Below are 24,537 nucleotides of genomic sequence, written 5' to 3'. Positions count from 1 at the left end.
CTCTGACATTGTGCCAGAATTGGTATACATGATCACTGGGATATGGCAGAAGAGATGGTATGTCATTTCTGAGATTAGGTTATGAAAGATACTATGGCTTCTCTCTTGACGGCTTTTCTTCCTCTTGGATTACTCATTCTGGGGAAAGCCAACTGCCATGTTGTGAGCAGCCCTATGGAAAGGCCTGTGTGGTTAGGGACTGAGGCCTCTGGCCAACAGTCATGTGAGTGAACTTGGATGTGAAACTGCCAGCCCCATTCAAGTTTTCAGATGAATACTGCCCAGCTGTTAGTTTGATAGCGATCTCATGAGAGATGCTGAGCCAGAACCATCAGCTAAGATGCTCCCAGGTTCCTGACCCTCAGAAACTGTGTGAGATAATAAATGTTGTTTTAAGCCACTGAATTTTGTGGTAATTTGTGAAACAGCAATAGAAAACTATTATAATACTTTTCTCCTTATATTTTCTTTATTCTCTTTTGGTGGGACTCTCACTACTTGGATATTGGATCTCCTGGATTGATCTTTTAATCTTTCATGTCTTTTTTTTTATACATCTTTATTGGAGTATAATTGCTTTGCAGTGTTGTATTAGATTCTGCTGTACAGCAAAGTGAATCAGCCGTATGCATACATATGTCCCCATATCCCCTCCGTCTTGCGCCTCCCTCCCACCCACCCTCCTATCCCACCCCTCTAGGTGGACACAAAGCCCTGAGCTGGTCTCCCTGTGCTATGCGGCTGCTTCCCACTAGCTATCTATTTTACGTTTGGTAGTGTATATATGTCCACGCCACTCTCTCACTTCATCCCAGCTTCCCCTTCCCCCTCCCCGTGTCCTCAAGTCCATTCTCTGTGTCTGCATCTTTATTCCTGCCCTACCACTAGGTTCATCAGTTATGTCTTTTTTATATCATGTATTCTTTTTGCTTTACATTCTTAGAGGTTTCTTCTCTTCAATATCTTGTTCTTACTTTGTCTGTAGAATTTTTTCTCAATTCTTTCTGAATGTCTCTCTCTCTCTCTTTCTCAATTATCCTTTATCCTTCTGAATTACTTAGAAATTTAAGTTAGTCTTTCATGTTGTTAGTTTTCCTCATTTGCCTGATAATCCTTGACTCTCCTGGAAAGGTGGTCTGGGTAGTTAATTTGGGTTTACCCTGCTGAGGTCTAAGTGGGTTTGATTCTAGTAATTCTCTTTAGCGTGAGTATGGATGAGGTGTGTCGACTGTCAGACTTAGATTTTGGTGGGAGGACTGCAGACTACTCTGTTTGGGCCCCCAGATGTTAACACTCAATTAGAAACCCCAGTGCTCTCCAAGTGACTTGTTCAGTTCCTCTGGAGAAAGATGGTCTTTTTTTCCTCCGTGAGGTAAATGTCAAATTATCCGAGTGCTCTGTCAGTCAGAGCTGGGGAGGGAATTGGGGTGCTGAGTAGTGAAGTTCTGTATATAGACTTCTGATTAATGACTCTGTTTTCAGAGTCACTTAATACTTATGACTCCTATCCTCTGCCTCACTGACTGATTCTGAGCCCACAGTTGACATTCTTCTAACGGACAGATCAATTCTTCCTTTCTGTAACTTTCTCGTAATACATAAGTGGTTGCAGCTTTTATGACTTTCTTTCATTGTCAGCATGTCTCCATCTCCTCCAATCTTTTGGAAATTTTATTGACATTTCTTATTTGTTGGTTGTTGAAACTCTCTTCCACAACTCCATCCTTTTTCTATATTCTTGGGGAAATATTTCTTTATGTATTTCTCTACTTTTATTTTAGTGGTTTTTTAGAAGGAATGGAGACAAAAGCCTGTGCTCAGTCTGCAATCTTGATTAGATACTTACTTATATTTGTTATTATAATATATAAAGTTAAAATTTCTGTTATTACCAAAACATTAAATTTTTATTATAGAAACTTAGAAAACATATATAATCAAAAATAAGAAAATAATATTATATTTTTACTATCAGATTTCCTAACCTAGGCTGTATCCTTACAAATCTTTTTCTGAGTATATATGTATATAAATTCTTTTTTTTTTAACCAAAATGAGTTAATTTCACACATGCTGTTTATTCTTATGAAAAATTTCAAACATACAGAAAAGCTAAAGGAATAGTATTATAAATTCTCATGTACCACTATAACCCTCCCCTAGTTAGCATTTTTCTTTATTTGTTCTTTCCCTCTCCTTCTGTCTGTCTCTACTAAATGAAGTAAGTTATAGACATCATGACACTTTACTCCTAAATACTTCAACATACGTGTCCTAGGATTGAGAATATTCTCCTACTCAAGCACAATACATTATATGTAAGAAAATTACTTTTTCTTTCAAAGTAAGTAGCTTCAAATACCAACCTGGATATTATGTTAAACAATGAAATCATTGAATTAAGTTTAAAAATTTTTAAATTGTTTACAGATCATTTTGTCCTTCGGTAATTCTACTAAGGGTATATAGTCAAAAGCTCTGTGTTCTGAAGTCACTTGAGAGCAGTCTTTTTGGGGGAGGTAGTGTAACCAGTTTGATGTACAGTTTGGTTTGTTTGTTTGTTTGTTGGCAACCTTAGGAACTAAGGAAAAAAGCTTAGTTAATACTGCTTTTAGAAATTGTTTTTATCTGTTGCCTCCCACTCCCAAGTGAGATAGAACAAAAACAGTTTTCTAAGGAATTGATTAAGCAAAGTATCCAGAGGAGGTTAGGTAATATTGTCTTGAATAGGAGAATGGCCACCGCATTCCCTGAGGAGACTGGAGGGAAGAGTGGATGGAGATAGAGGTGAGTTCCATTAGGGGCAGGGGAAGTGGGAAGTTCAGGTGATCACTCAGTTGCTTCAGTTTTCAGGGCTAAGTAGAACGTGAGTTCTGCTGAGTGAAAAGAATGCCACCTGAGGTTTGGAATAGTTGCTAATGAGAGTGGGAGATGTTGCTCACCCAGGCTAAGTATAAAAATTGATAAGCAATGCTTAGGAACCAGTTATGTTCACAATCATATATTTGAATGTCATTAGTGTGCAAAGTTATTGATTCACTGTCCTAAATCTTACTACTTTTTGGAAGGTTTGATCTTTTTTGGTAGTAGCCAGGGCACAGGAACAACAATTGAGGGATCAGGCAGACGTGATTGCTAGCAAACAGAGGCAATTCTCAGAAGCCATCAGGATAATGGGCTCCGCTCTCTCCTAGTCCCGGTTCTTGCATGCTGCAGTGGTGACAGATGAGGTAATAATAGATTCATGAGCGTTTGGTTTATTTATGTTGACTATGGCCATGCCAGTGGGATTCTGGACCATTCAGATTTGCATATTCCTTTTATTTATAACTCCCTTCCCAAAGAGATCTGTTTGACCCCTAGAACCTGTTTGAGATCCCATTTTCATACATCGCTCAAGATAAAAATTACAGTCATATGTCTCACTGCCTCTGATTACTCTGCTCATTTACATCTGGTATTATGTATTATAATATGATTAACACATAAAGCAGGGCCCACACCTGAAGTACTATTTAGCTATAATGCAGACACAGTTTAATCTCAGTCCAGTCCTCTGCTTTATTTGTCAGATACCTTTTGTCTTCTTGCCTTATTTCCCATCTGTGTTGTAAATGTAAGCATTCTGTAGTTGCTTCTTTCTTATTTTGCCTTTATCTTTGTGTATGAGGGATGTTCTCCCAAGATTTCTAGTCTAGTAACAACATGTAGAGTATTTCGAATTTATAACATACAGTATTTTACAAGTCCTCTGATCAAATATTGTACATCGTTAGGTAAAAATTTAAGGACAAACGTTTTTCTCTTTGAATGCAACAGATTTCTACTCTGTGATTAGTACTCTTATATGTTGATAATCCCTTTTTGTAGTTATCAAATCTTCTATATGAAAAGACTCCCTCTGCAATTCCTTCTGTCTTTGTCTCCTGATTACTATACCCCATTATTTGTTTTTACTAGCCATCTAGGTATAGAAGTCAGGATGTTAGACCTTGATTCATTAAGGCTTATCAGATAGATATGACTGAAATCCAACATAATTGTTTCAAGTGAGAGTTTAGATGCTTAATATAGAGTAAATTTATTTCGGAAATTATTTTAACTTAAACATACTACATTTAATTGTAGAAGTTATGTGGTACAGAAAAACATAAAGAAGGATGAATTTTATCCCTAATCCCACCATCGAAAAGACATGTACATTACAGATGATACTGCATAGTACAATTTGGTTTTACGTCTTCTTGCTCAACATTTTAGCATAAACATATCCCTATATTATTATTAAAACTCCTGGTAACTATGATTTTTAAAGGCTTTACTTCATTAGAGAGGTAGCAGGTAGTGGTTATCATCATGGACTCTGGAGCCTTACTGCCAAGTTCATATTGCAGCCACTCCATTGCCTGGAGTAATTTACTGAACTTCTCTCTACATTGGTTTCCACATAGTTAAAAAGGGATTATTATACTGCCTACCTCATAGGGTTGTTGTGAAGATTGAATGTATTAGTACATTTAAAACACTTAAAACAGAGTGCTTGGCACATAATAAGTGTTTATAAGCATTGGCTATTACTATTATTACTTTTATTCTATAATTTACTTAATCATCCCATCATAATTGGACTTTAGTTTTACAATTTTTTTAATTATTATAAACATTGTATATACAAAACCTTGTCTGTATTTTGGGTCTGGGTCTAAGAGTATGGATTTGAGGGGATGATGATGATGATGATATATATAATTTTGTATGTTAACTGTGTAACCAGAACTATGCTAAACACATTCTGTATATTGACTTATTTGTCCTGATAGACCCATGAGATAGATGGTAGTATTCCAGATAAAGATGCCTAAATTTAGGTTAAGAAATTTGTCTGAGTTTATACAGTAGTAAATGGTGGAGTCTGGGCTGTTAATCAACAAGCTTTGCCTGCTCTTTACTATTTCTTCATATTTGAAGCAAATTGAGCAGAGTTAAGTCCCTCCCCTCCCCTACTCCCCCAAGTTGGTAGCCTGGAGATAGAAAGGGACAGTTACGAGGATAGTTGCAAAATAAGAATTAATAGACTGGTGATTGATTGATTGAGGCACAAGGTACAAGATAGAAGGGATATTCAATGTGTTTGGAAAGTTTTACTTATTTATTTTAAAGCCAGAATGAAAAGAATACTTCTTTTCCAGTAGCTGAAACAAAAATCCTTGGTGTGTCTCTATTAGTCTAGCCTAGTTATAAGGTCAGCCCCACTCCAGTCATATGAATCAAAAGTGGGTGGTGATGGTATGATTCTCTAAGCAAAAATTGAGTCCTGCTGTTAGCAGATGGGACAGTAGATACTAGGTAGATAGAAATAGTAGCTGTGCACAGTATCTATCCTTTAAGATTTCATTTGGAAAGTGGGGAGTCCAAGCAGGAGCTGGCATAGATCAGGATTTGGTTGACCTCTTATTGTTGCTAGTTGTGGAGGGAGCTGTTTATTTTGCTATTTAATAATACAGTTTAATTTGAGGTTTATCCTTTTATTTTTTTCATAATTTACATAAGAAAGGGGGTTGGGAATATATATATATATTGAGACATAAAAATAATTACATCCCCAGTGTCCCCTTCTTAGGTAAATGATAACATACTATGTATAATTCTTCTACCTTGCTTTTTTCACTTAACATTATATCCTGGAGAACCCATCATGCAGTGTATAGAGATGTTCTTTATTCTTTTTTCTACCTGTATAGTAGATTCCCCACAATATCACACCCCCATAGTTTATTCAAATGGTCTTCTATTATTGGACATTTGGGTAATTTCCAGTCTTTTGTTATACAAGTTGTACTGCAGTGAATATCTTTGTGCATGTATCTTTTTGTATTTTGATAATATATCTGTAAGATAGATTTCTAGATGTGGGATTGCTGGATCCAAGGGTAAACACGTGTAATTTTGCTAGATATTGCCAAATTACCCTTAAGGGGTTGTACCATTTTGCATTCCCATCAACAATGTGTCAGAGTATCAATTTCTCTACGTACTTGTCATTAGAATATGTTGTCAAACTTTTGTATTTTTGCTGATCTGGTAGGTGAAAAGAAGTGTTATCTGGTCTAATTTTAATTAGCATTTCTCTTATTATGAAAAAGGATGCTGTTTATATCTTTAACTACTTCTTATTCCCTGACACATCTTTTTGCTGCTTTAGGGTTTGATTCTATCATAAATTAGCCTCTTTTATATTCTTACATTTCCTTGGAATCAGGCACAGCTGTAGACTTGCTCTGTTTTAGGTAGGACCGATCTACTTGTGACATTGGAATGCATATAGTGCATTAGTCCTATGTATTTATGGCTGTTGCATCTATGTTATTATTTTATAAATTATTGTAAATTTTGCTGTGTTAACTTGTGAAATTCTTATTCTCTCAACTAAATAGAAACTAATTGAATTTCTTTTCACTTAAATTAGAAAGCAGATCTCATGGATAGAATACTTTTTATGTTGGTTGCTCTGATTGTAAATTTGTTCATTTTTGAGGGATGGTGCTGCATCTGTCATTCAAGTCAGTCATCTGTGATGTGGTATATTTCAAAAAAAAATACAGCCCATAAATGTAAGTTATGTTTTGGTTATTTGTTCCATAAATAAGACCTACTGATACCAATCCAAGACATTAAAAAAATATATGCTTAATATATCGTACAAAACTGTATGAAAGCAAAGCTTATCATCTCTTCCTACCTTCCCGTTTAAATCTCACCCCTCCAGCATAAACCATTATAAACAGGCTTTCTTGTTTCACATGAATACATTTTGTTTCTATTTGTTTTTCCTGAAATAAAATTTTACTGTATATAATACTGTACAGTTTGCTTCCTTTTTTTTTTTTTTTTTCTTTCTTTTGGCCTGCCCAGCACGGCATGTGGGATCTTAGTTCTCCGACCAGAGATCGAACCCGTGCCCCCTGCATTGGAAGCACGGAGCCTTAACCACTGGACTGCCAGGGAAGTCCCATGCTTCCTTTTTTAAAAAGATTGAAATATAGTTAGTGTACAATGTTATGTTAGTTTCAGGGTACTACATAGTAATTTGATATTTGCATAAATTATGAAATGATCATTTTAAGTCTAGTAACCATCTGCCCCCATACAACGTTACTACAGTATTATTGACCAGATTCCTTATGCTATATATAACATCCCACTGCCTTATTTATTTTATAACTGAAGGTTTGTGCCTCTTAATCCCCTTCAGCTATTTTACCTCCCACTCCCCACTCCCCTTCCCTCTGGCAACCACCCATTTATTTGTTCTCTGTATCTATGATTCTGTTTTCATTTTGTTTTGTTTTTTTACATTCCACTTATGAGGTCATACAGTTATTTGTCTTTCTCTGTCTTACTTCACTTTAACACAGTACCTTCTAGATCCATCCATATTGTTGCATATGTCAAGATTTCATTTTTTATGGCTGAATATTCTGCGTGTGTGTGTGTGTGTGTGTCTGTCACATCTTCTTTATCCATTTCGTCTGTCAGTGGACACTTAGGTTGCTTCTGTATCTTGGCTATTATAAATGTTGCTATGAACATTGGGGTACAGCTTCCTTTTTAAAAAACTTAACAATGTATCATGAATATCCCTGCAAATTAGTGTCTGTAGATCTCTTTTTATCCCAGATATCATTATGCACACATGTGCTTGCATATGTATGCAATGTTATATACATGGGATTAATATAAATATTTTTAATCCATATTATTTTTTTCTTCTTCCATGACCCACGATTACAGCTTGGCTTGTGTATTCTTGTGCTTTTCTCTGTATTTATATAATCATATACAAACATACTACAATGATATGTTCATATCAGGTTTCCCCTCCTTCTCCCCCTCCCCCTTTCTTTCTTCCTTGATTTTGATCATTGTTTGCTTTACCAAATGGGATCACTTTTTGCTGCTCTCTACCTCAGTAATACCTCCAGGTATTCTCTAGTCGTTCTGATTCAGTAGTACTCAACTTTGCACATTAGAGTCATTGTATCCCCCTTAAAATAATATCTGTGCCTGGGATCCACTATAGACTAGTTAAAGAAGAGTCTCTGGGAGTGGGGCTCAGGCATAGGAACCTTTTGAAAGTTCCCAGCTGATTCTTATGTGCAGCCAGAGTTGAGAACCACTGCTCTAATTTGTTTCTTTTCCTTCCGTTTCTTTATTTGAGGGGAGGGAGGGAAAGCTCATAATAGCCCATAATGAAGTACTTTACTCAGCCACCTCTCTATTATTGGATATTCACTTTGTTTTCAGTTTGTTTTTTATTTTGCTATAACTAACAGTGCTGTGGTAAACAGTCAACATAAGCTTCTGAAATTGGTATTTCACTTTATATTTCTACTCTTTGGTAGCCACTAGATGGAGATAAGTGTTTATATAGTTTTAATACTATTAACTAATAATTTTAAAGAAACAGTTACAGTGATGTAAATCTGACATTAACTCAGGTTTTTTTCCACGTATTGTCAATTAAAGATACAAAAAGTTCTTTCTCCTGAAATTTTTTCGTTTAGGAATTAAACATTTTCCTATAAAGCTAAACTTAGTTTTACCATATGATCCAACCATCATGTTCTGAGGTATTTACACAACTGGTATAAAAACTTATGTCTACACAGAAATCTGCGTATGAATGTTTATAGCAGCTTTATTCATAATTGCTCAAAACTGGAAATAGTGAAGATGTCCTTCAATAGATGAAGGGATAAACAAACTCTGGTACATCCATACTATAGAATACTGTTCAGCAATAAAAGGGAATGCTGTATCAAGCTGTGCAAAGATGTAGGTGAATCGTAAATGTGTATGCTTACTGAAAGAAGCCCGTCTGAAAAGGCTACATACTGTATGTTTCCAGTTACATGACATTTTGGAAAAGGCAAGACTATAGAGCCAGTAAACAAATCAGTGGTTGCCAGGGTTTGGGAGTGGTAATGGTCTAAATAGGTGAAGCATAGGGGATTTTTTAGAGCAGTGAAATTATTCTGTATGATACTGTAAAGTTAGGTACATAACACTATGCTTTTGTCAACACCCATAGAACTTTGTAACAGAGTGAATCCTAAGTATGCAAATTAAAAAGTCATTTAGGGGCTTCCCTGGTGGCGCAGTGGTTGAGAGTTCGCCTGCCGATGCAGGGGACACGGGTTCGTGCCCTGGTCCGGGAAGATCCCACATGCCGCAGAGCGGCTGGGCCCGTGAGCCATGGCTGCTGAGCCTGCGCGTCCGGAGACTGTGCTCCGCAACGGGAGAGGCCACAGCAGTGAGAGGCCCGCGTACTGCAAAAAAAAAAAAAAAAAAAGTCATTTAGGAGGTTGGAGGTCTCAGGATGGAATACAGAATGTATCAAGAGAATCTAACTGTATATTACAAATGTATGAAACAACTTCATTGAAGGGGATGGGAGAAAGGGTGCTTAACTTGGAAATGAGTGGAATTGCTTAAGACTGAAGGCAAAAGGAACTGCACATAAGCGTTGTACTGTAGTTGATAAAGTTTCTGCCATGGCGAGTGGGTTAACTGTTCTGAAACCACTGTACCTGTATACTGAAGTTGAGCACTTACGTACAGGCATACCTCATTTTATTGTGCTTTGCTTTATTGCACTTTGTAGATACTGTGTTTTTTACAGATTGAAAGTTTGTGGCAACCCTGCGTTGAGCAAGTCTATTGGTGCCATTTTTCCAACAGCATTTGCTTACTCTGTGTCTCTGTGTCACACTTTGGTAATTCTCACAATATTTAAACTTTTTCACTATTATAATATTTGTTATGGTGATCTGTGATCAGTGATCTTTGATGTTACTATTGTAATTGTTTTGGGGTGCCACGAATTCACCCATATAAGATGGTGATCTGAATCAGTAAATGTTTTGTGTGTTCTGACTGCTCCACTGACTAGCTATTCCCCTGTCTCTCTTCCTTTCCTTGAGCCTCCCTATTCCCTGAGGCACAACAGTATTGAAATTAGACCGATTAATAATCCTACAGTGGACTCTTAAGTGTTCAAGTGAAAGGATGAACTGCACGTCTCTCATTTATAATCAAAAGCTAGAAGTGATTAAGCTTAGTGAGGAAGGCATGTCGAAAGCCGAGATAAGCCTCTTGTGCCAAACAGTTAGCCAGGTTGTGAATGCAAAGGAAAAGTTCTTGAAGGAAATTAAAAGTGCTACTGCAGTGAACACACGAATGATAAGAAAGCAAAACTGCCTTATTGCTGATATGGAGAAAGTTTCAGTGGTCTGGATATAAGATCATACCAGCCACAACATTCCCTTAAGCCAAAGCCTGAGCCAGAGCAAGGCCTTAAGTCTTTTTAATTCTGTGAAAGCTGAGAGAGGTGAGGAAGCTGCAGAAGAAAAGTTTGAAGCTAGCAGAGGTTGTTCATGAGGTTTAAGAAAAGAAGCCATCTCTGTAACACAAAAGTGCAGGGCGAAGCAGCAAGTGCTGATGTAGAAACTGCAACAAATTAATCAGAGGATCTGGCTAAAATGATTAATGAAGGTGGCTACACTAAACGACAGAGTTTCGATGTAGGTGAAATAGCCTCATATTGGAAGAAGATGCCATCCAGGATTTTCATAGCTAGAGAGAAGTCAGTGCCTAGCTTCATAGCTTCAAAGGACAAGCTGACTCTTTTGTTAGAGGCTAATACAGCTGGTGACTTTAAGTTGAAGCCGATGATCATTTACCATTCCAAAAATCCTAAGGCCCTTAAGAGTCATTCTAAATCTAATCTATAGATGGAACAACAAAGTCTGAATGACAGCACATCTGTAGACAACATGGCTTACTGACTATTTTAAGTCCATTGTTGAGACCTACTGCTCAGAAAAAAAAGGTTCCTTTCAAAATATTACTGCTCACTGGCAATGCACCTGGTCACCCAAGAGCTCTGATGAAGATGAATGAGATTATGTTGCTTTTCAAGCCTGCAGTATCCATTCTGCAGCCCATGGGTCAAGGAGTAATTTCAACTTTCAAGTCTTATTATTTAAGAAATACGTTTCCTTTTTTCTTTTTAAAGCAGTGTCTTCTTTTGTTTATTTATTTGGTTGTGCCGGGTCTTAGTTGCAGCAGGCAGGCTCCTTAGTTGCGGCTCGCCAGCTTCTTTAGTCGCGGCATGTATGCTCCTTAATTGTGGCACACATGTGGGATCTAGTTCCCTGATCAGGGTCGAACCCAGGCCCCCTGCATTGGGGTCACAGAGTCTTAACTGCTGTGCTACCAGGGAAGTCCCAAGAAATACATTTCACAAGGCTATAGGTGCCATAGATAGTGATTCCTCTGATGGAGCTGGGCAAGGTAAGTTGAAAACTTCTGTAAAGGATTCAGATGCCATTTAGAACATTCATGATTCATGGGAAGAGGTCAAATATCAGCATACATAGGAGTTTGGAATAGGTTCATTCCAACCCTCATGGATGACTTTGAGGGGTTCAAGACTACAGTGGAGGAAGTAACTACAATGTGGTGGAAATAGCAAGAGAACTAGAATTAGAAGTGGAGTCTGAGGATGTGACCGAATTGCTGCAATCTCACGATAAAACTTTAACAGATGAGGAGTTACTTTTTATGAATGAGCAAAGAAGGTGCCTTCTTGATGTGGAATCTACTCCTGGTGAAGATGCTGTGAAGATTGTTGAAATGGCAACAAAGGATTTAGAATATTACATACACTTAGTTGATAAAGCAGTGGCAGGGTTTGAGAGGATTGACTCCAATTATGAAAGAAGTTCTACTCTGGGTAAAATACTATCAAACAGTATTGCGTGCTACAGAGAAATCATTCATGAAAGGACGAGTCAGTCAATATGACAGACTTCACTGGTGTCTTATTTTAAGAAACTGCCACAGCCACCCCAGGCTGTAGCAGCCACCACCCTGGTCAGTCAGCAGTTGTCAGCCTTGAGACAAGGCCCTCCGCCAGCAAAAAGATTAGACTTGCTGAAGGCTCATATGATGGTTAGCATTTTTTACCAATAAAGTATTTTTTAATTAAGGTGTGTACGTTGTTTTTTTAGACATAACGCTATTGCACACTTCATAGACTACAATATAGTGTAAACATAACTTTTATATGCACTGGGAAACCAAAAAATTCATGTGACTCATTTTATTGCCATACTTGCTATATTGTCATGGTCTGGACCCGAACCCACAATATCTCTGAGGTATGCCTGTAAATAGATGGCAGATGATTGGAACCTGATTTCTCACTGTTGGAGTGGGAGGTTACAGCTAAGCAAGGGAAGAAGCTGGAATGTCCATGTTTTAATGGATTAGAGTTGGAGACATCAGTATGAACTCACATTTAGGTTAATACAGATACAGGTGAAATTACATATGTATAAATATTTATGGGTATATGCATATACACAAGTTAGTATGCAGACATAGTTTTCCTTCCTGTGTCAGTGGAGAGGGCCTAGAAGTAAAGATACTCCAGTAGAAACAAGCACACCCAGTGCCCCAGATCTTGGTTTCTAATATAGTTCTCCAAAAATGTATGAAAAATTAAAATAAAAAGGAAGCAGATCTCCTTGGAGAAATGGTTACTTCTAGAACTGGGGCAGGGAATATGCAAGATGAGCCTGGAGCATCTCATAGCTCTAGGAAGTTAGGAAGTACTAAACACACACACACACACACACACACACACACACACTCGGGAGGTGGGGCAGTATGTACACACACACACACACACACACACACTCGGGAGGTGGGGCAGTATGTCAGAGGGACTCAGAAGCCGACTGGAAGTACTTCCAAAGGCCAAGTTGGACCAATTTGAACAAGAAAATAAAGTAGTATTGGATTATAACCCTAAGTATAAAACGAATACCTATGAGTTCATACTAACGTAAGTAAAGGATTGAATAAATAAACGAATGAGGGAGAAGAGACAAATTTCCCATGCTGAAGAATTCCAAATAATTTATGTAGATTTTCACCCTCAAGGAGGTGGAACATAACTCCCTACTCTTTTTAAAAAAATATTTATTTATTTATTTAGGCTGCTCTGGGTCTTAGTTGTGGCACACGAGACCTTCACTGCAGCATGCCAGCTCTTAGTTGTGGCATGCGGACTTCTTAGTTGTGGCATTGGACCCTTAGTTGCTGCATGCATGCGGGATCTAGTTCCCTGACCAGGGATCGAACCTAGGCCCCCTGCATTGGGAGCACGGAGTCTTACCCACTGGACCACCAGGAAAGTCCCTAACTCTGTACTATTTAAGTGTGGGCTGTGCTTAGCGACTTCCTTCTCAAAAGTACAGTGTGGAAAAGGGGAAAAAGTAACTTTACAGGAGAGAAAGTTGGCAAATACTGCCTAAATCAGATGATCAAGGTCAATATCAACAGTAATAAATCATGCTGATATTATGTACCCTTGATAGGATGTTGATGAGAATGGTACTTTACCTCAGTGGTCCTCCTCCCTCAAAACCATAACCTCAGACTAATCTTGAGAAAAACATCAGACAAATTACAATTGAGGAATGTTATACAAAACACCTGACCAGTATTCCTCAAAACTGTCAAGGTCATCAAAAACAAGGGAAGTCTGAGAAACCGTCCCAGCTAAGAGTAGCCTAAGGAGACATGACAACTAAATGTAATACGGTATCCCGGATGGGATCCTGGAAAAGAAGAATGACACTAGGTAGAAACTAACAAAATCTGAAGAAAATATGGACTTCAATCTATCAATATTATATCAATAAAAATTGCTCAATAATATATCAATATTAGTTCACTGTGACAGTCGTATCATGCTAATATAAGATTTAAGGGGAAACTGGGTGTGAGGCATATGAGAACTCTGTAGTAGCTTCAAAACTTTTCTGCAAACCTAAAATTATTTTCAAATGGTATTATTTTTAAAAAGGGAATGAGAAGTTCCTCTCTGTACCAAGTAAAACAAATAAGAGGAAAGCAAGAATGTTAGTAATAAAAATGACGATCAGTTCAGGACAGCACTGTACATCTTTACCAGAATTAATGATATTGCACAGCAGGAGTTTTGCAATAGTGGCAGTTGTCACAGGTTTCTTAGAAGAAAACAGTGAACTCTAGTAGTGTGTTTAGTTTATAAATAGTAACTCAGCTGGAAGGTTACTAGCAAATACTCAGTTGTAGTTAAAAATTAAAGTATATTGTGTGTTCTTAAAACCAAGCATCAGTTTATGCAATAAAGAAAATTCTCTGTGCCTACCACTGGGCTGCAGACCACACTTTGCCCTGTGGTACTTGTGTATGGCAGTTGACTATTCCTCAGGGAGGCATAATGCTTTCAAACAAAAATATATTTCCCATGATTCTGAGGGCACTAAATATATCATCCCTACATCATTTTCCCATCCTTTTCTCTATTCATTCACAAAACTTCATAAACACAGAAACAAAACATGTGCCAAGAACGATCTGATGGTTGGTTAGATGGGACTGGCCTGAGCTGGTGGGACAGCTTGGCTGTGTTCCAGGTGGGCTCTCTCCTTCTCCAGCAGGCTACCCCAGACTTACTCTCACGTAAGTGGTATGGTCGAGAGGGAGAGGGAGAGAGATGTTGGGGGAGAGATTTTGAGGGAGAGCTATTGAGAGAGAATATACAAGACCACTTTAGGCCTAGTCTTGGAAAGGCATGTTATTTCTGCCACAATTCTCTTTGTCTAAAGCAAATCAAGGCAGCCCATATACAAAGATTGGGGAATAAATTCTACCTCTTGGGAGAAGTTGCAGAGTTACCTTGCAAAGATCTTAGATACAGGGAGGAGTGGAGAACTGGGGCCATTTTGCAGTCATTCTAACAGAGTGATTGTAAGTAGAACTTGGCGAATTGAAATAACATTCAGAAGAATCACCTACTTAATTCAGATAGATTCTTGTCTGTTCATGTTAAACCAAACAGATGAGGTAACTATTGCTTTATTATTATTTTTTGCCTTTATTGTAATAATATTAATCATGGTAATTTAAAACAGGCACTTTTGTTTTAAAAGGGAAAGTGTCAATTTTACACCGAAACACATTTAAAATTTTAATTGTATTGGAAGTCAAAGTAGAATTTAAGAGTTGAAAGGGTTATTAGTAGCAAGAATGTTTTCATTATTAGAATGGCCTATGGTAGCACTTACATTTATCATCTTTGACTGTTACTCTCTCAGTTTTGCATCTGCCTCCATTTAGTTTACCTAGAGAAAATCATTGTAATCTCTTCATTGTGTCAATTTGTAGGACACATCCTTTTAGATTTTATTTTGTGTGGAAAATATGTGCAGATGTTGATGTGTACATGTAGTTGGCAGAATTAAGTATCTTTATTTTAATACTTATTACGGAATATACCCAGTTATGCTGTTCATTTAATTGGGCTTAATAAAACCTTTTTATTGAAATATAGCACATACACAGAAATGCTCATTTATCATGAGTATAGAGCTATTACACATATATGTGTGCATGTGTCACGAGTATAGAGCTCTTTGAGTTTTTAAAAACTGAATATCACTGTGTAACCAGCCTCCAGATTGAGAAACAGAACATTACCAGCATCCCACAATCCCTCTTCTTTTTCTCTGTCACTGTCTCTTCCAAGAGTAGCCAGTATCCTTACTCCTAATCCTATACATTAGTTTTGCCTGTTTTTGTTCTTTATGTAGCCATTTGTATCTAATATGCATTCTTTTGAGCCTGACTTCTTCAGAATAGTGTGCTCTTAATTGATATTTTTTCATGTCTTTATCTATAGGTGAGAAACAGTAATTACATTTGGTCATAGGTCCTTTATTTATTTATTTACTTATTTACTTTTGGCTGTGTTGGGTCTTCGTTTCTGTGCGAGGGCGTTCTCTAGTCGTGGCAAGCAGGGGCCACTCTTCATCGCGGTGCGCGGGCCTCTCACTATCGCAGCCTCTCTTGTTGCGGAGCACAGGCTCCAGACGCACAGGCTCAGTAGTTGTGGCTCACGGGCCTAGTTGCTCCGCGGCATGTGGGATCTTCCCAGACTAGGGCTCGAACCCGTGTTCCCTGCATCGGCAGGCAGATTCTCAACCAGTGTGCCACCAGGGAAGCCCTGGTCATAGGTCCTTTTAAAATCTTAACTAAAAATTTGAAATTGGGTACTGGAATGATAGAATCAATCATAAATTACCAGTAATATATTTTAATTCATTGTAAGATTAATGCATTCTATAAAGCAGTAATTTTCCTCTTTTAAGAAGTAAACTATAATCTTTTTAGTTTCTTGAAGGAAAAAAGAGACATTAGTGTCTGTAATTATTAAAGTTAGAATTAAAAATACTGTGCATGTAGAAGATTGTAAAGCCTTACTTTTAGAAAAGGTAACTTAGCAGTCTCTTTGATAACGCATTTTGGTATTAGGATTTCCTTGAAGTTTTCAAGTTAATTGTACCAAGATATAAAAGAAGGAAAAATATCTTTGTGTGTGAGATAGAGTTAATGAAATTCTAGTTCTTTGGCCCTTAACGTGAGACTGAATTATTTCATGTCACTTTAGTCAGGTATTTCTGTATTTGAACTTGAGAGCAATCAGATACATCCCCTCTGAAACTTGAGATCAGTCAGACACATCCCCTCTTTTCTGTACTAAAATTTTTCCCCTAAAAAACAAAGTAATCACATGTCAAATCTTAATGGCCCCTGGTACTTCGTTTGAAATCTTCTTTTCATTTTGACCCATTAATCTTGTTTTCATAGACGTTGCGCTTTCTGGTTTTGATTCTGTTCAAATATTGTTGATTGTTTTTTCTCTTGATTTTTTCATTGGCTTCTTTTTTAATTTCCATTAATTTTGAGCATTATCCAAAGTTCTGTTTTAGGTTTCTTCCCCTTTTCCTCTCAGTCTTAATAAATATCAGATATATGTTTATCTGCATGAATTCTTACTAAAACATATCCTAACTTGACATCTTTCTTTTTCGATTTCTGTCATTTTTTAACATATTTGTTTAGATATGCTTCCATCTTTTAAACATGTCATAAGTCATTTCTGCCCCCTGATCTTCCTAGTCCCCTCTACTCCTGCTCCTTTCTTTGCCACTGTGGATGTCACTGATCTTCATGAATTTAAGAATTTTTATCTGGAAATGATTATTGACTCAATATTTTATTTCTTGCTGTTAATGACCTATCACCAAAAGATTACTATTATTTTCTATAATAGTTCCCCTTTATTAATATATATGGTCATATATAAATGTTTTCCCTACATAAATAAATATATATTGATAATTATTATCACTAAGATATAATCACTACAATTAAAAGGAAGGAGAAATAGTTTGTTCCTCTTTTATCTCCTAATAAATATTGCCATTTCTTTCCAAGAGCTGCCATGTTATTATAAATTTCCCCTGTGAGGTGCCTGAAAGAAAATTAAAACAAATGATCTCCCCCTTATTTCCTTAAATTATAGTGTGAAAAAAAATTTTTTGGATACAAATATCTTTGCGTCTGTGTTTTAAGATTTAATTTTATGTGTGAATGATACAACATCAGAAGTGTATTTAACCATCTATTATTTAAAGTCTTTCATTATATCAATTCTTTGCATTTTTTGTCTTTTCCTGAGTATTTTAGCAAGATAATTTTCCCATAGTTTTATTACTATATACATTTGTTGATATTGAAGTTCAAAATTATTTTAGCTTGTTTTTTTTTTTCCATAATTTCATCGAAGAGAGATTTTTCTTTTCAGGAATTAAGAGCTGCAACTTTTTCCCCTCAGATTCTCCAGAGAGTGATATTCCTATGGAGATCACCACAGCAGAACCACAAGTTTCTGAGGCAGTGTATGATTGTGTTATTTGTGGACAGAGTGGCCCCTCCTCTGAAGACAGACCTACAGGATTGGTTGTACTGTTACAAGCATCCTCAGGTAAAATCAAAGTAATTTTTTAGTGGGACCATTTTAGAGATGAAGTATTTACAGTAGATTAATAAATCTCTCTGTTAACTAAAAGCTATATTTTTGTTTAGATAATAATTATAGATCTATAGCAAGGATCTATTTAGATTTGTTTAGAAGAGATTCTTAATCTGGTTTTATCTCACTTTCCTGGACATGAGTGTTGGAAGAAGCCTTTAAGAGAATATGTTACACAATCTTTTTCTTTAAAGTGTGATGCAATATAACCAATGCTAGGTGGCCAAAAACTGAGTTCAGCTTTCTTGGAAATTTAATTGATCTAAAATCTAGAAGCATTTTAAGCTCATAAATATTGTCAATTTAAATATTTTAATTATATAAGGCATATTCAGGTAGCTTTGCCCTTATTTCTTGAGCTTAGAAGCATTCGTTCTTGAAACAGCCTGCAGATTGATACGTTTGCCAATCTATAGTTAGAACAATTAAAAAAAATTTTGAAGGATTTGTCTGAATGCTCTCTATCCTCTGCCATATTGCAGTATTTTGGGGTAGTGATAACTATGGCACTCCAGTCCTAATGGATGTAATCCTTTTTCCACAGGAGTATGTGTGGAGCAAAGAGAAATAAAAGACTTACATATTTCTCCAGAGCATTTTTTTTCTAGGGTGCTTACTCTCTGAATTAATAAAGTGGAAAGAGTTAGATATAAGACATTCCTCTGAATTCAAATACAGGTATTGCTTGACATCATCTGGCCAAGTTTGTTGCTTTCTTTTAAATATAGAGATACTACTGACTTCAGAGGATTGTTGTGTTGGTTAAGTAATGTAACATAGGCAAAAGGATCTAATACAGTGCCTGGTAGATTAGTTTCTCCTCTTACTACTCTCCTTGTTTAAACATGAAATTGATCTGGGAAGCCCTCACTGAATAAGACGTTGGAGTAGAGCTGTCAAGACCAGAAATGCTACTAAACAGGAGACGTGTGGGAGTGCTGACTCATTTGGCAGCTACGTATCTTTTCTACTATTGTAAGGCAATCAGTTTATTAGATTATTGCCACTTGACTTTCTGTCACTTCTTCACCAATTACTGTATAATCATCAACTTAATGTTTTATTCATTCATTCATTCATTCATTCATTTCACATATATTTATGGAGCACCACTGTTGTAATCAACAAAACAAAACAATATCCCTGCCCTAATGAAGCTTATGTTATTGTTTTAGACTGTTACTTGTTCATTATTTTATATTTTTAAAGTTGCTTTGACTTGTTACTTCATTTAATCCCCTTTTAACAATTTTGTACACTATCCAAATTTATTGATATTAGATAATTCCACTATACCACAGCTCTTTTATCATTTTAAGATAGGAGAAAAAGAATAAGAAACTACCATTAAAAGCATTCAACCTCAAGGGTGATTTTAACTGGGAATTAAAGCCAGGGAAATCTCTGGCTGTTTCTTTCCTTTCCTTCTGAGTCTCACCCACCCACTGACGTGCTCTCACATTGTACCCCTCTTTACTTTTTCCTTACTTTTGAATTCTTTATTTATTTTGATTTGTATCTTCCCTTTTTCTTTTATCTTTTTACATTTGAATATGGAAACTTTTAACCATGTGCTGATGTAAAGAGACTAGTAAAATGAACCTCCGTGTCCCCATCAGTCTCTAACAGTAATCAACTTGTGGCTAATTTTAATTTATTTATTCCCTCCCCCTAGAATTATTTTGAAGCATATTCCAGATATCACTTTATTTCATCTATAAATATTTCACTGTTTCTGTTAAATAGAAAGGATTTTTCTTTTAAAAAAAACATAACCATAGTCACTTCTAAGTAACTTAGTTCCTCAGTATCATCAAATATCTAGTCAGTGTTCAAAATTCCCCAATTGTTTCTTATTTATTGTAGTCTTCTAATTAATAAGTTCCCTTTTCATCTTTCCTGTGCCTGTCTCCCTGCCCCCAAATGCATTTTACCATTTGAAGAAATTGGTTCATTGAACATTTTTTTAATCAATATTTTTTAATTGCAGTATAGTTGATTTACAATGTTGTGTTAATTTCTGCTGTACAGCAAAATGATTCATTTATACATATATATATACATTCTTTTTAAAAAAATATTCTTCTCCATTATAGTTTATCATAGGATATTGAACATAGTTCTGTGTGCTATACAGTAGGACCTTGTCATTTATCCATTCTGTATATAAAAGCTTACATCTGCTAACCCCAACCTCCCACTCCATCCCTCTCCCATCCCTCTCCCCCTCGGCAACCACCAATCTGTTCTCTATTTCTGTGATTCTGTTTCTCTTTCATAGATAGATTCGTTTGTGTCATATTTTAGATTCCACAGATAAGTGATGTCATATGGTATTTGCCTTTCTCTTTCTGGCTGACTTCACTTAGTTTGATAATCTCTAGTTGCATCCATGTTGCTGCAAATGACATTATTTTGTTCTTTTTATGGCTGAGTAGTATTCCATTGTACATATGTAGCACATCTTCTTTATCCATTCATCTGTCGACGGACATTTAGTTTATATCCATGTCTTGGCTATTGTGTAGAGTGCCGCTATGAACATAGGGTTGCATATATCTTTTTGAATTATAGTTTTGTCTGGAAATATGCCTAGGAGTGGAATTGCTGGATTATACGGTAATTCTATTTTTAGTTTTTTGAGGACCTCCATACTGTTTTCCTTAGAGGTTGCACCAATTTACATTCCCACCAACAGTGTAGGAGGGTTCCCTTTTCTCCACACCCTCTCCAGCATTTGTTATTTGTAGACTTTTTAATGATGGCCATTCTGACTGGTTTGAGGTGGTACTTTATTGTAGTTTTGATTTGCATTTCTCTAATAATTAGCAATGTTGAGCATCTTTTCATGTGCCTATTGGCCATCTGTATGTCTTCTTTGGAGAAATGTCTCTTTAGGTCTTCTGCCCATTTTTTGATTGAGTAGTTTGTGTTTTTTTTTGTTGAGTTGTATGAGATGTTTGTATATTTTGGAAATTAAGCCCTTGTTGGTTGCATCGTTTGCAAATATTTTCTCCCATTCTGTAGGTTGTCTTTTGATTTTGTTTATGGTTTCCTTTGCTGTGCAAAAGCTTGTAAGTTTGATTAGGTCCCATTTGTTTATTTTTGTTTTATTTCTGTTGCCTTGGAAGACTGACCTAAGAAAACATTGGTACAATTTATGTCAGAATGTTTTGCCTATGATCTCTTCTAGGAGTTTTATGGTGTCATGTCTTATGTTTAAGTCTTTAAGCCATTTTGAGTTTATTTTTGTGTATGGTGAGAGGGTGTGTTCTAACTTCATTGATTTACATGCGGCTGTCCAACTTTCCCAACACCGCTTGTTGAAGAGACTGTCCTTTTCCCATTGTATATTTTTGCCTCCTTTGTTGAAGATTAATTGACCTTAGGTGTGTGGGCTTATTTCTGGGCTCTCTATTCTGTTCCATTGATGCATATGTCTGTTTTTGTGCCAATACCACGCCTAGATAAATGAAATAGAGAATAGAAAAGCAATAGAAAGAATCAGCAAAGCCAAAATCTTGAAAATTTCATCAAAATTGATAATTTTTTTAGCTAGACTGACCGAGAAAAAAAGAGAGAACACACAATTAACTAAAATCAGAAATGAAAGTTGAGACATTACTATAGACTTTACAGACATAAAAAAGACATATGAATAATTTTATGTCAACAAATTTGATGTCCTAGATGAAATGGATAAGTTCCTAGAAATACACAAACCACCAAAACTGACTCAAGAAGAATAGGAAATTTGAACAGACATTAAACCAGTAAAGAGATTGAATCAGTAATCAGAAACTTCTCAACAAATAAGAGCCCGGGACCTGGTAGCTTCAGTGGTGAGTCTTCCAAACATTTAAAGAATTAATGCCATTCCTCCTTAAATTTGTTCAAAAAAAATTTAAAAAGAGGCAGAGGACGGACTTCCCTAGTGGCTCAGTGGTTAAGAAACTGCCTACCTATGCAGGGGACATGGGTTCAATCCCTGGTCCGGGAAAATCCTGCATGCTGCAGAGCAACTAAGCCCGTGCACCACAACTACTGAGCCTGCGCTCTAGAGCCCGAGAGTCACAACTACCGAGCCCGCATCCCACAACTACTGAAGCTTGTGCACCTAGAGCCCATGCTGTGCAACAAGAGAAGCCACCACAATGAGAAGCCCGTTCACTGCAACGAAGAGTAGCTCCTGCTCACTGCAACTAGAGAAAGTCCACGCGCAGCAACAAAGACCCAACGCAGCCAAAAATAAATGAATAAAATAAATAAATTTTTAAAAACCCCAACTAACTACTCTATATTAAAAAAAAAAAGAGAGGCAGGGAACACTTCTTAACTCATTCTCTGAGGCCAGCATTACCTTGATACCAAAGCTAGATAAGGACATCACAAGAAAAGAAAATGATAGACTGGTATCCCTTATGAATATAGATGTAAAAGTCCTTAACAAAATCCTAGCAAACCAAATTCAGCAGTGTTTTAAGAGGATTACACATCGTGGCTAATTATATTTTCGTTGCTAGCATCTACCTGCTTTTGTCTATTCTTTCTGTTGCTGCTGCCATAAATCTCCCCAAAACTTGGGGCCCACGGTGCTGTGCCTGATATTCCCTTCTCTAAGAATGGCTCTTCCCATGCTTATTGAATCTTAGAGTAATGTGTGGCACTGTATGCTTATATCCCCACTTCCTTTTTTTGCGTTATGATGTTTTACAATTATAAAAATACCTCTTTTCCCAACTTTTCATTTTGAAAAGTTTTATATCTACAGGAAAGTTGAATACCCTTCACCTATACTCACTGATTGTTAACATGTTGTCATATTTATGTTTTCTTTCCCATACTTATCTCTAAACACACACACACACACACACACACTTTTCAGAAGAAAATGGCAGACATCATGACATTTTATCCCTAAATACTTTAGGATGTATCACCTAAGAACAAAGATATTCTTTTATATAACCTTGTACCATTATCATACCCAAGAAATTTAATATTGATAAAATCAAATATTCTATGTTCAAATTCTCCCAATTGTCCCAATAATATTTTTTATAGCAGTTATATTTTTTTCTTGATCCAAGAGCCAAGCAAAGATCATGTGTTGCATTTAGTTGTCATTTCTTGTTAGTCTCTACTCCAGAACAGTTTCTCCGGGCCTTTTTAAAAATTTTGAAGAGTTCGGGTCAGTTCTGTAGACTGTGTCATTTTCTAGATTTATGATTGTTTCCCTATTATTAGATTCAAGTTAAACATTTTTGGCAAGGGCACTATTATGATGATGTTCCTTCCCATTGCATCACATTAGGAGGCTCATAGTGACAGTTTGTTCCATTATTGGTGATGCTAACCAAGTTTAATCACTTGGTTGGTATTCTATAGGATGATACATTGAGAGTCTAACATCATACCCTTTTTTTTGATGTTCCCTGCCCGAATCAATGAATGTGTTATCTCTTACTGTCATCATTCTTTTTGATTCTCAAGTTTTCTCAAATTTGGCTAGTCAGAACTCCTTTAGGTCCTCATGACCTGCCCCGTCAGTGTTTGAATACCTCCTTACTCTTTATTACACACAATTCCAGGCTCACCTTGCACTTCTCCTCAACCCTGGACTTAGCTTTTCCTCCAGTGATATCTATTTCCTTTTGGTGAAAAATAGTATATTTAGAAATGAAGTTTATTTGTACTGGTGAGTCATAACTTCTAGGCTTTTTCTCTGGATAGATTTTGGAAACCATCTAGAGTACATACTCATATTTTGGTATTATTTTAGAAAATAAGTATTGCCATATGTAAAGCTTTATTTATTCTGTAGAAGAAAACTAGAGGGGCTTCCCTGGTGGCACAGTGGTTGAGAGTCCGCCTGCTGATGCAGGGGACACGGGTTCGTGCCCCAGTCCAGAAAGATCCCACGTGCTGCGGAGTGGCCAGGCCCGTGAGCCATGGCCGCTGAGCCTGCGCGTCCAGAGCCTGTGCTCCGCAATGGGAGAGGCCACAACAGTGAGAGGCCCACGTACCGCAAAAAAAACCCCAAAAAACTAAAATATCACTATTTTTTTAGGTCTTTAAAAATATTGTAATGGTGAAAAACTGAGTGAAGCTTATGGTAAATAATTCTGCTTTTCTTGGTTTTATAAAGTCTACATGTTGGTTTTTTAATGAGCTCTTATCCCTGTTGTTAATGTAGTTTTGGGGCAGTGCCGTGACAACATTGAGCCAAAAAAGTTGCCTGTCACTGAAGAGGAGCAGATTTACCCTTGGGATACATGTGCAGCAGTTCATGATGTGAGGCTCTCATTATTACAGCGTTATTTTAAGGATGTAAGTACCCTTTTTTATTAAATGATATTTTTGTCTGCAAAATTGATGGTTATTTCTCTCCAGAGTTTTATATTTTTTATTCAACTTATTCAGTCAAAATATAACCCAGACCTAAGAGCATAATAATTTTGAAGGGGAAATCTAATAAAGGAGAGAAAAAGTAGGGTATCTCTTTCTTACAGTCAGAATAGCTATTCATTTCTAGAAAAAAA

General features: G+C 36.6%; 1 protein-coding gene across 1 annotated transcript in view; it reads left to right on the top strand.

Annotated features, from left to right (window-relative positions):
* The window catches only part of UBR3 (ubiquitin protein ligase E3 component n-recognin 3), a 233,561-nt gene that overhangs the window by 138,209 nt on the left and 70,815 nt on the right, over nucleotides 1-24,537 (top strand). The window contains 2 exon segments of the mRNA XM_081243003.1: nucleotides 17,798-17,947; nucleotides 24,192-24,325. Coding sequence (XP_081099129.1) covers nucleotides 17,798-17,947; nucleotides 24,192-24,325 — 284 coding nt within the window.

The sequence above is a fragment of the Mesoplodon bidens genome (assembly GCF_964165515.1).
Source record: "Mesoplodon bidens genome assembly, chromosome: 8".
Taxonomy (NCBI): Eukaryota; Metazoa; Chordata; class Mammalia; order Artiodactyla; family Ziphiidae; genus Mesoplodon; species Mesoplodon bidens.
This window is presented reverse-complemented; position numbering and strand designations above follow the sequence as displayed.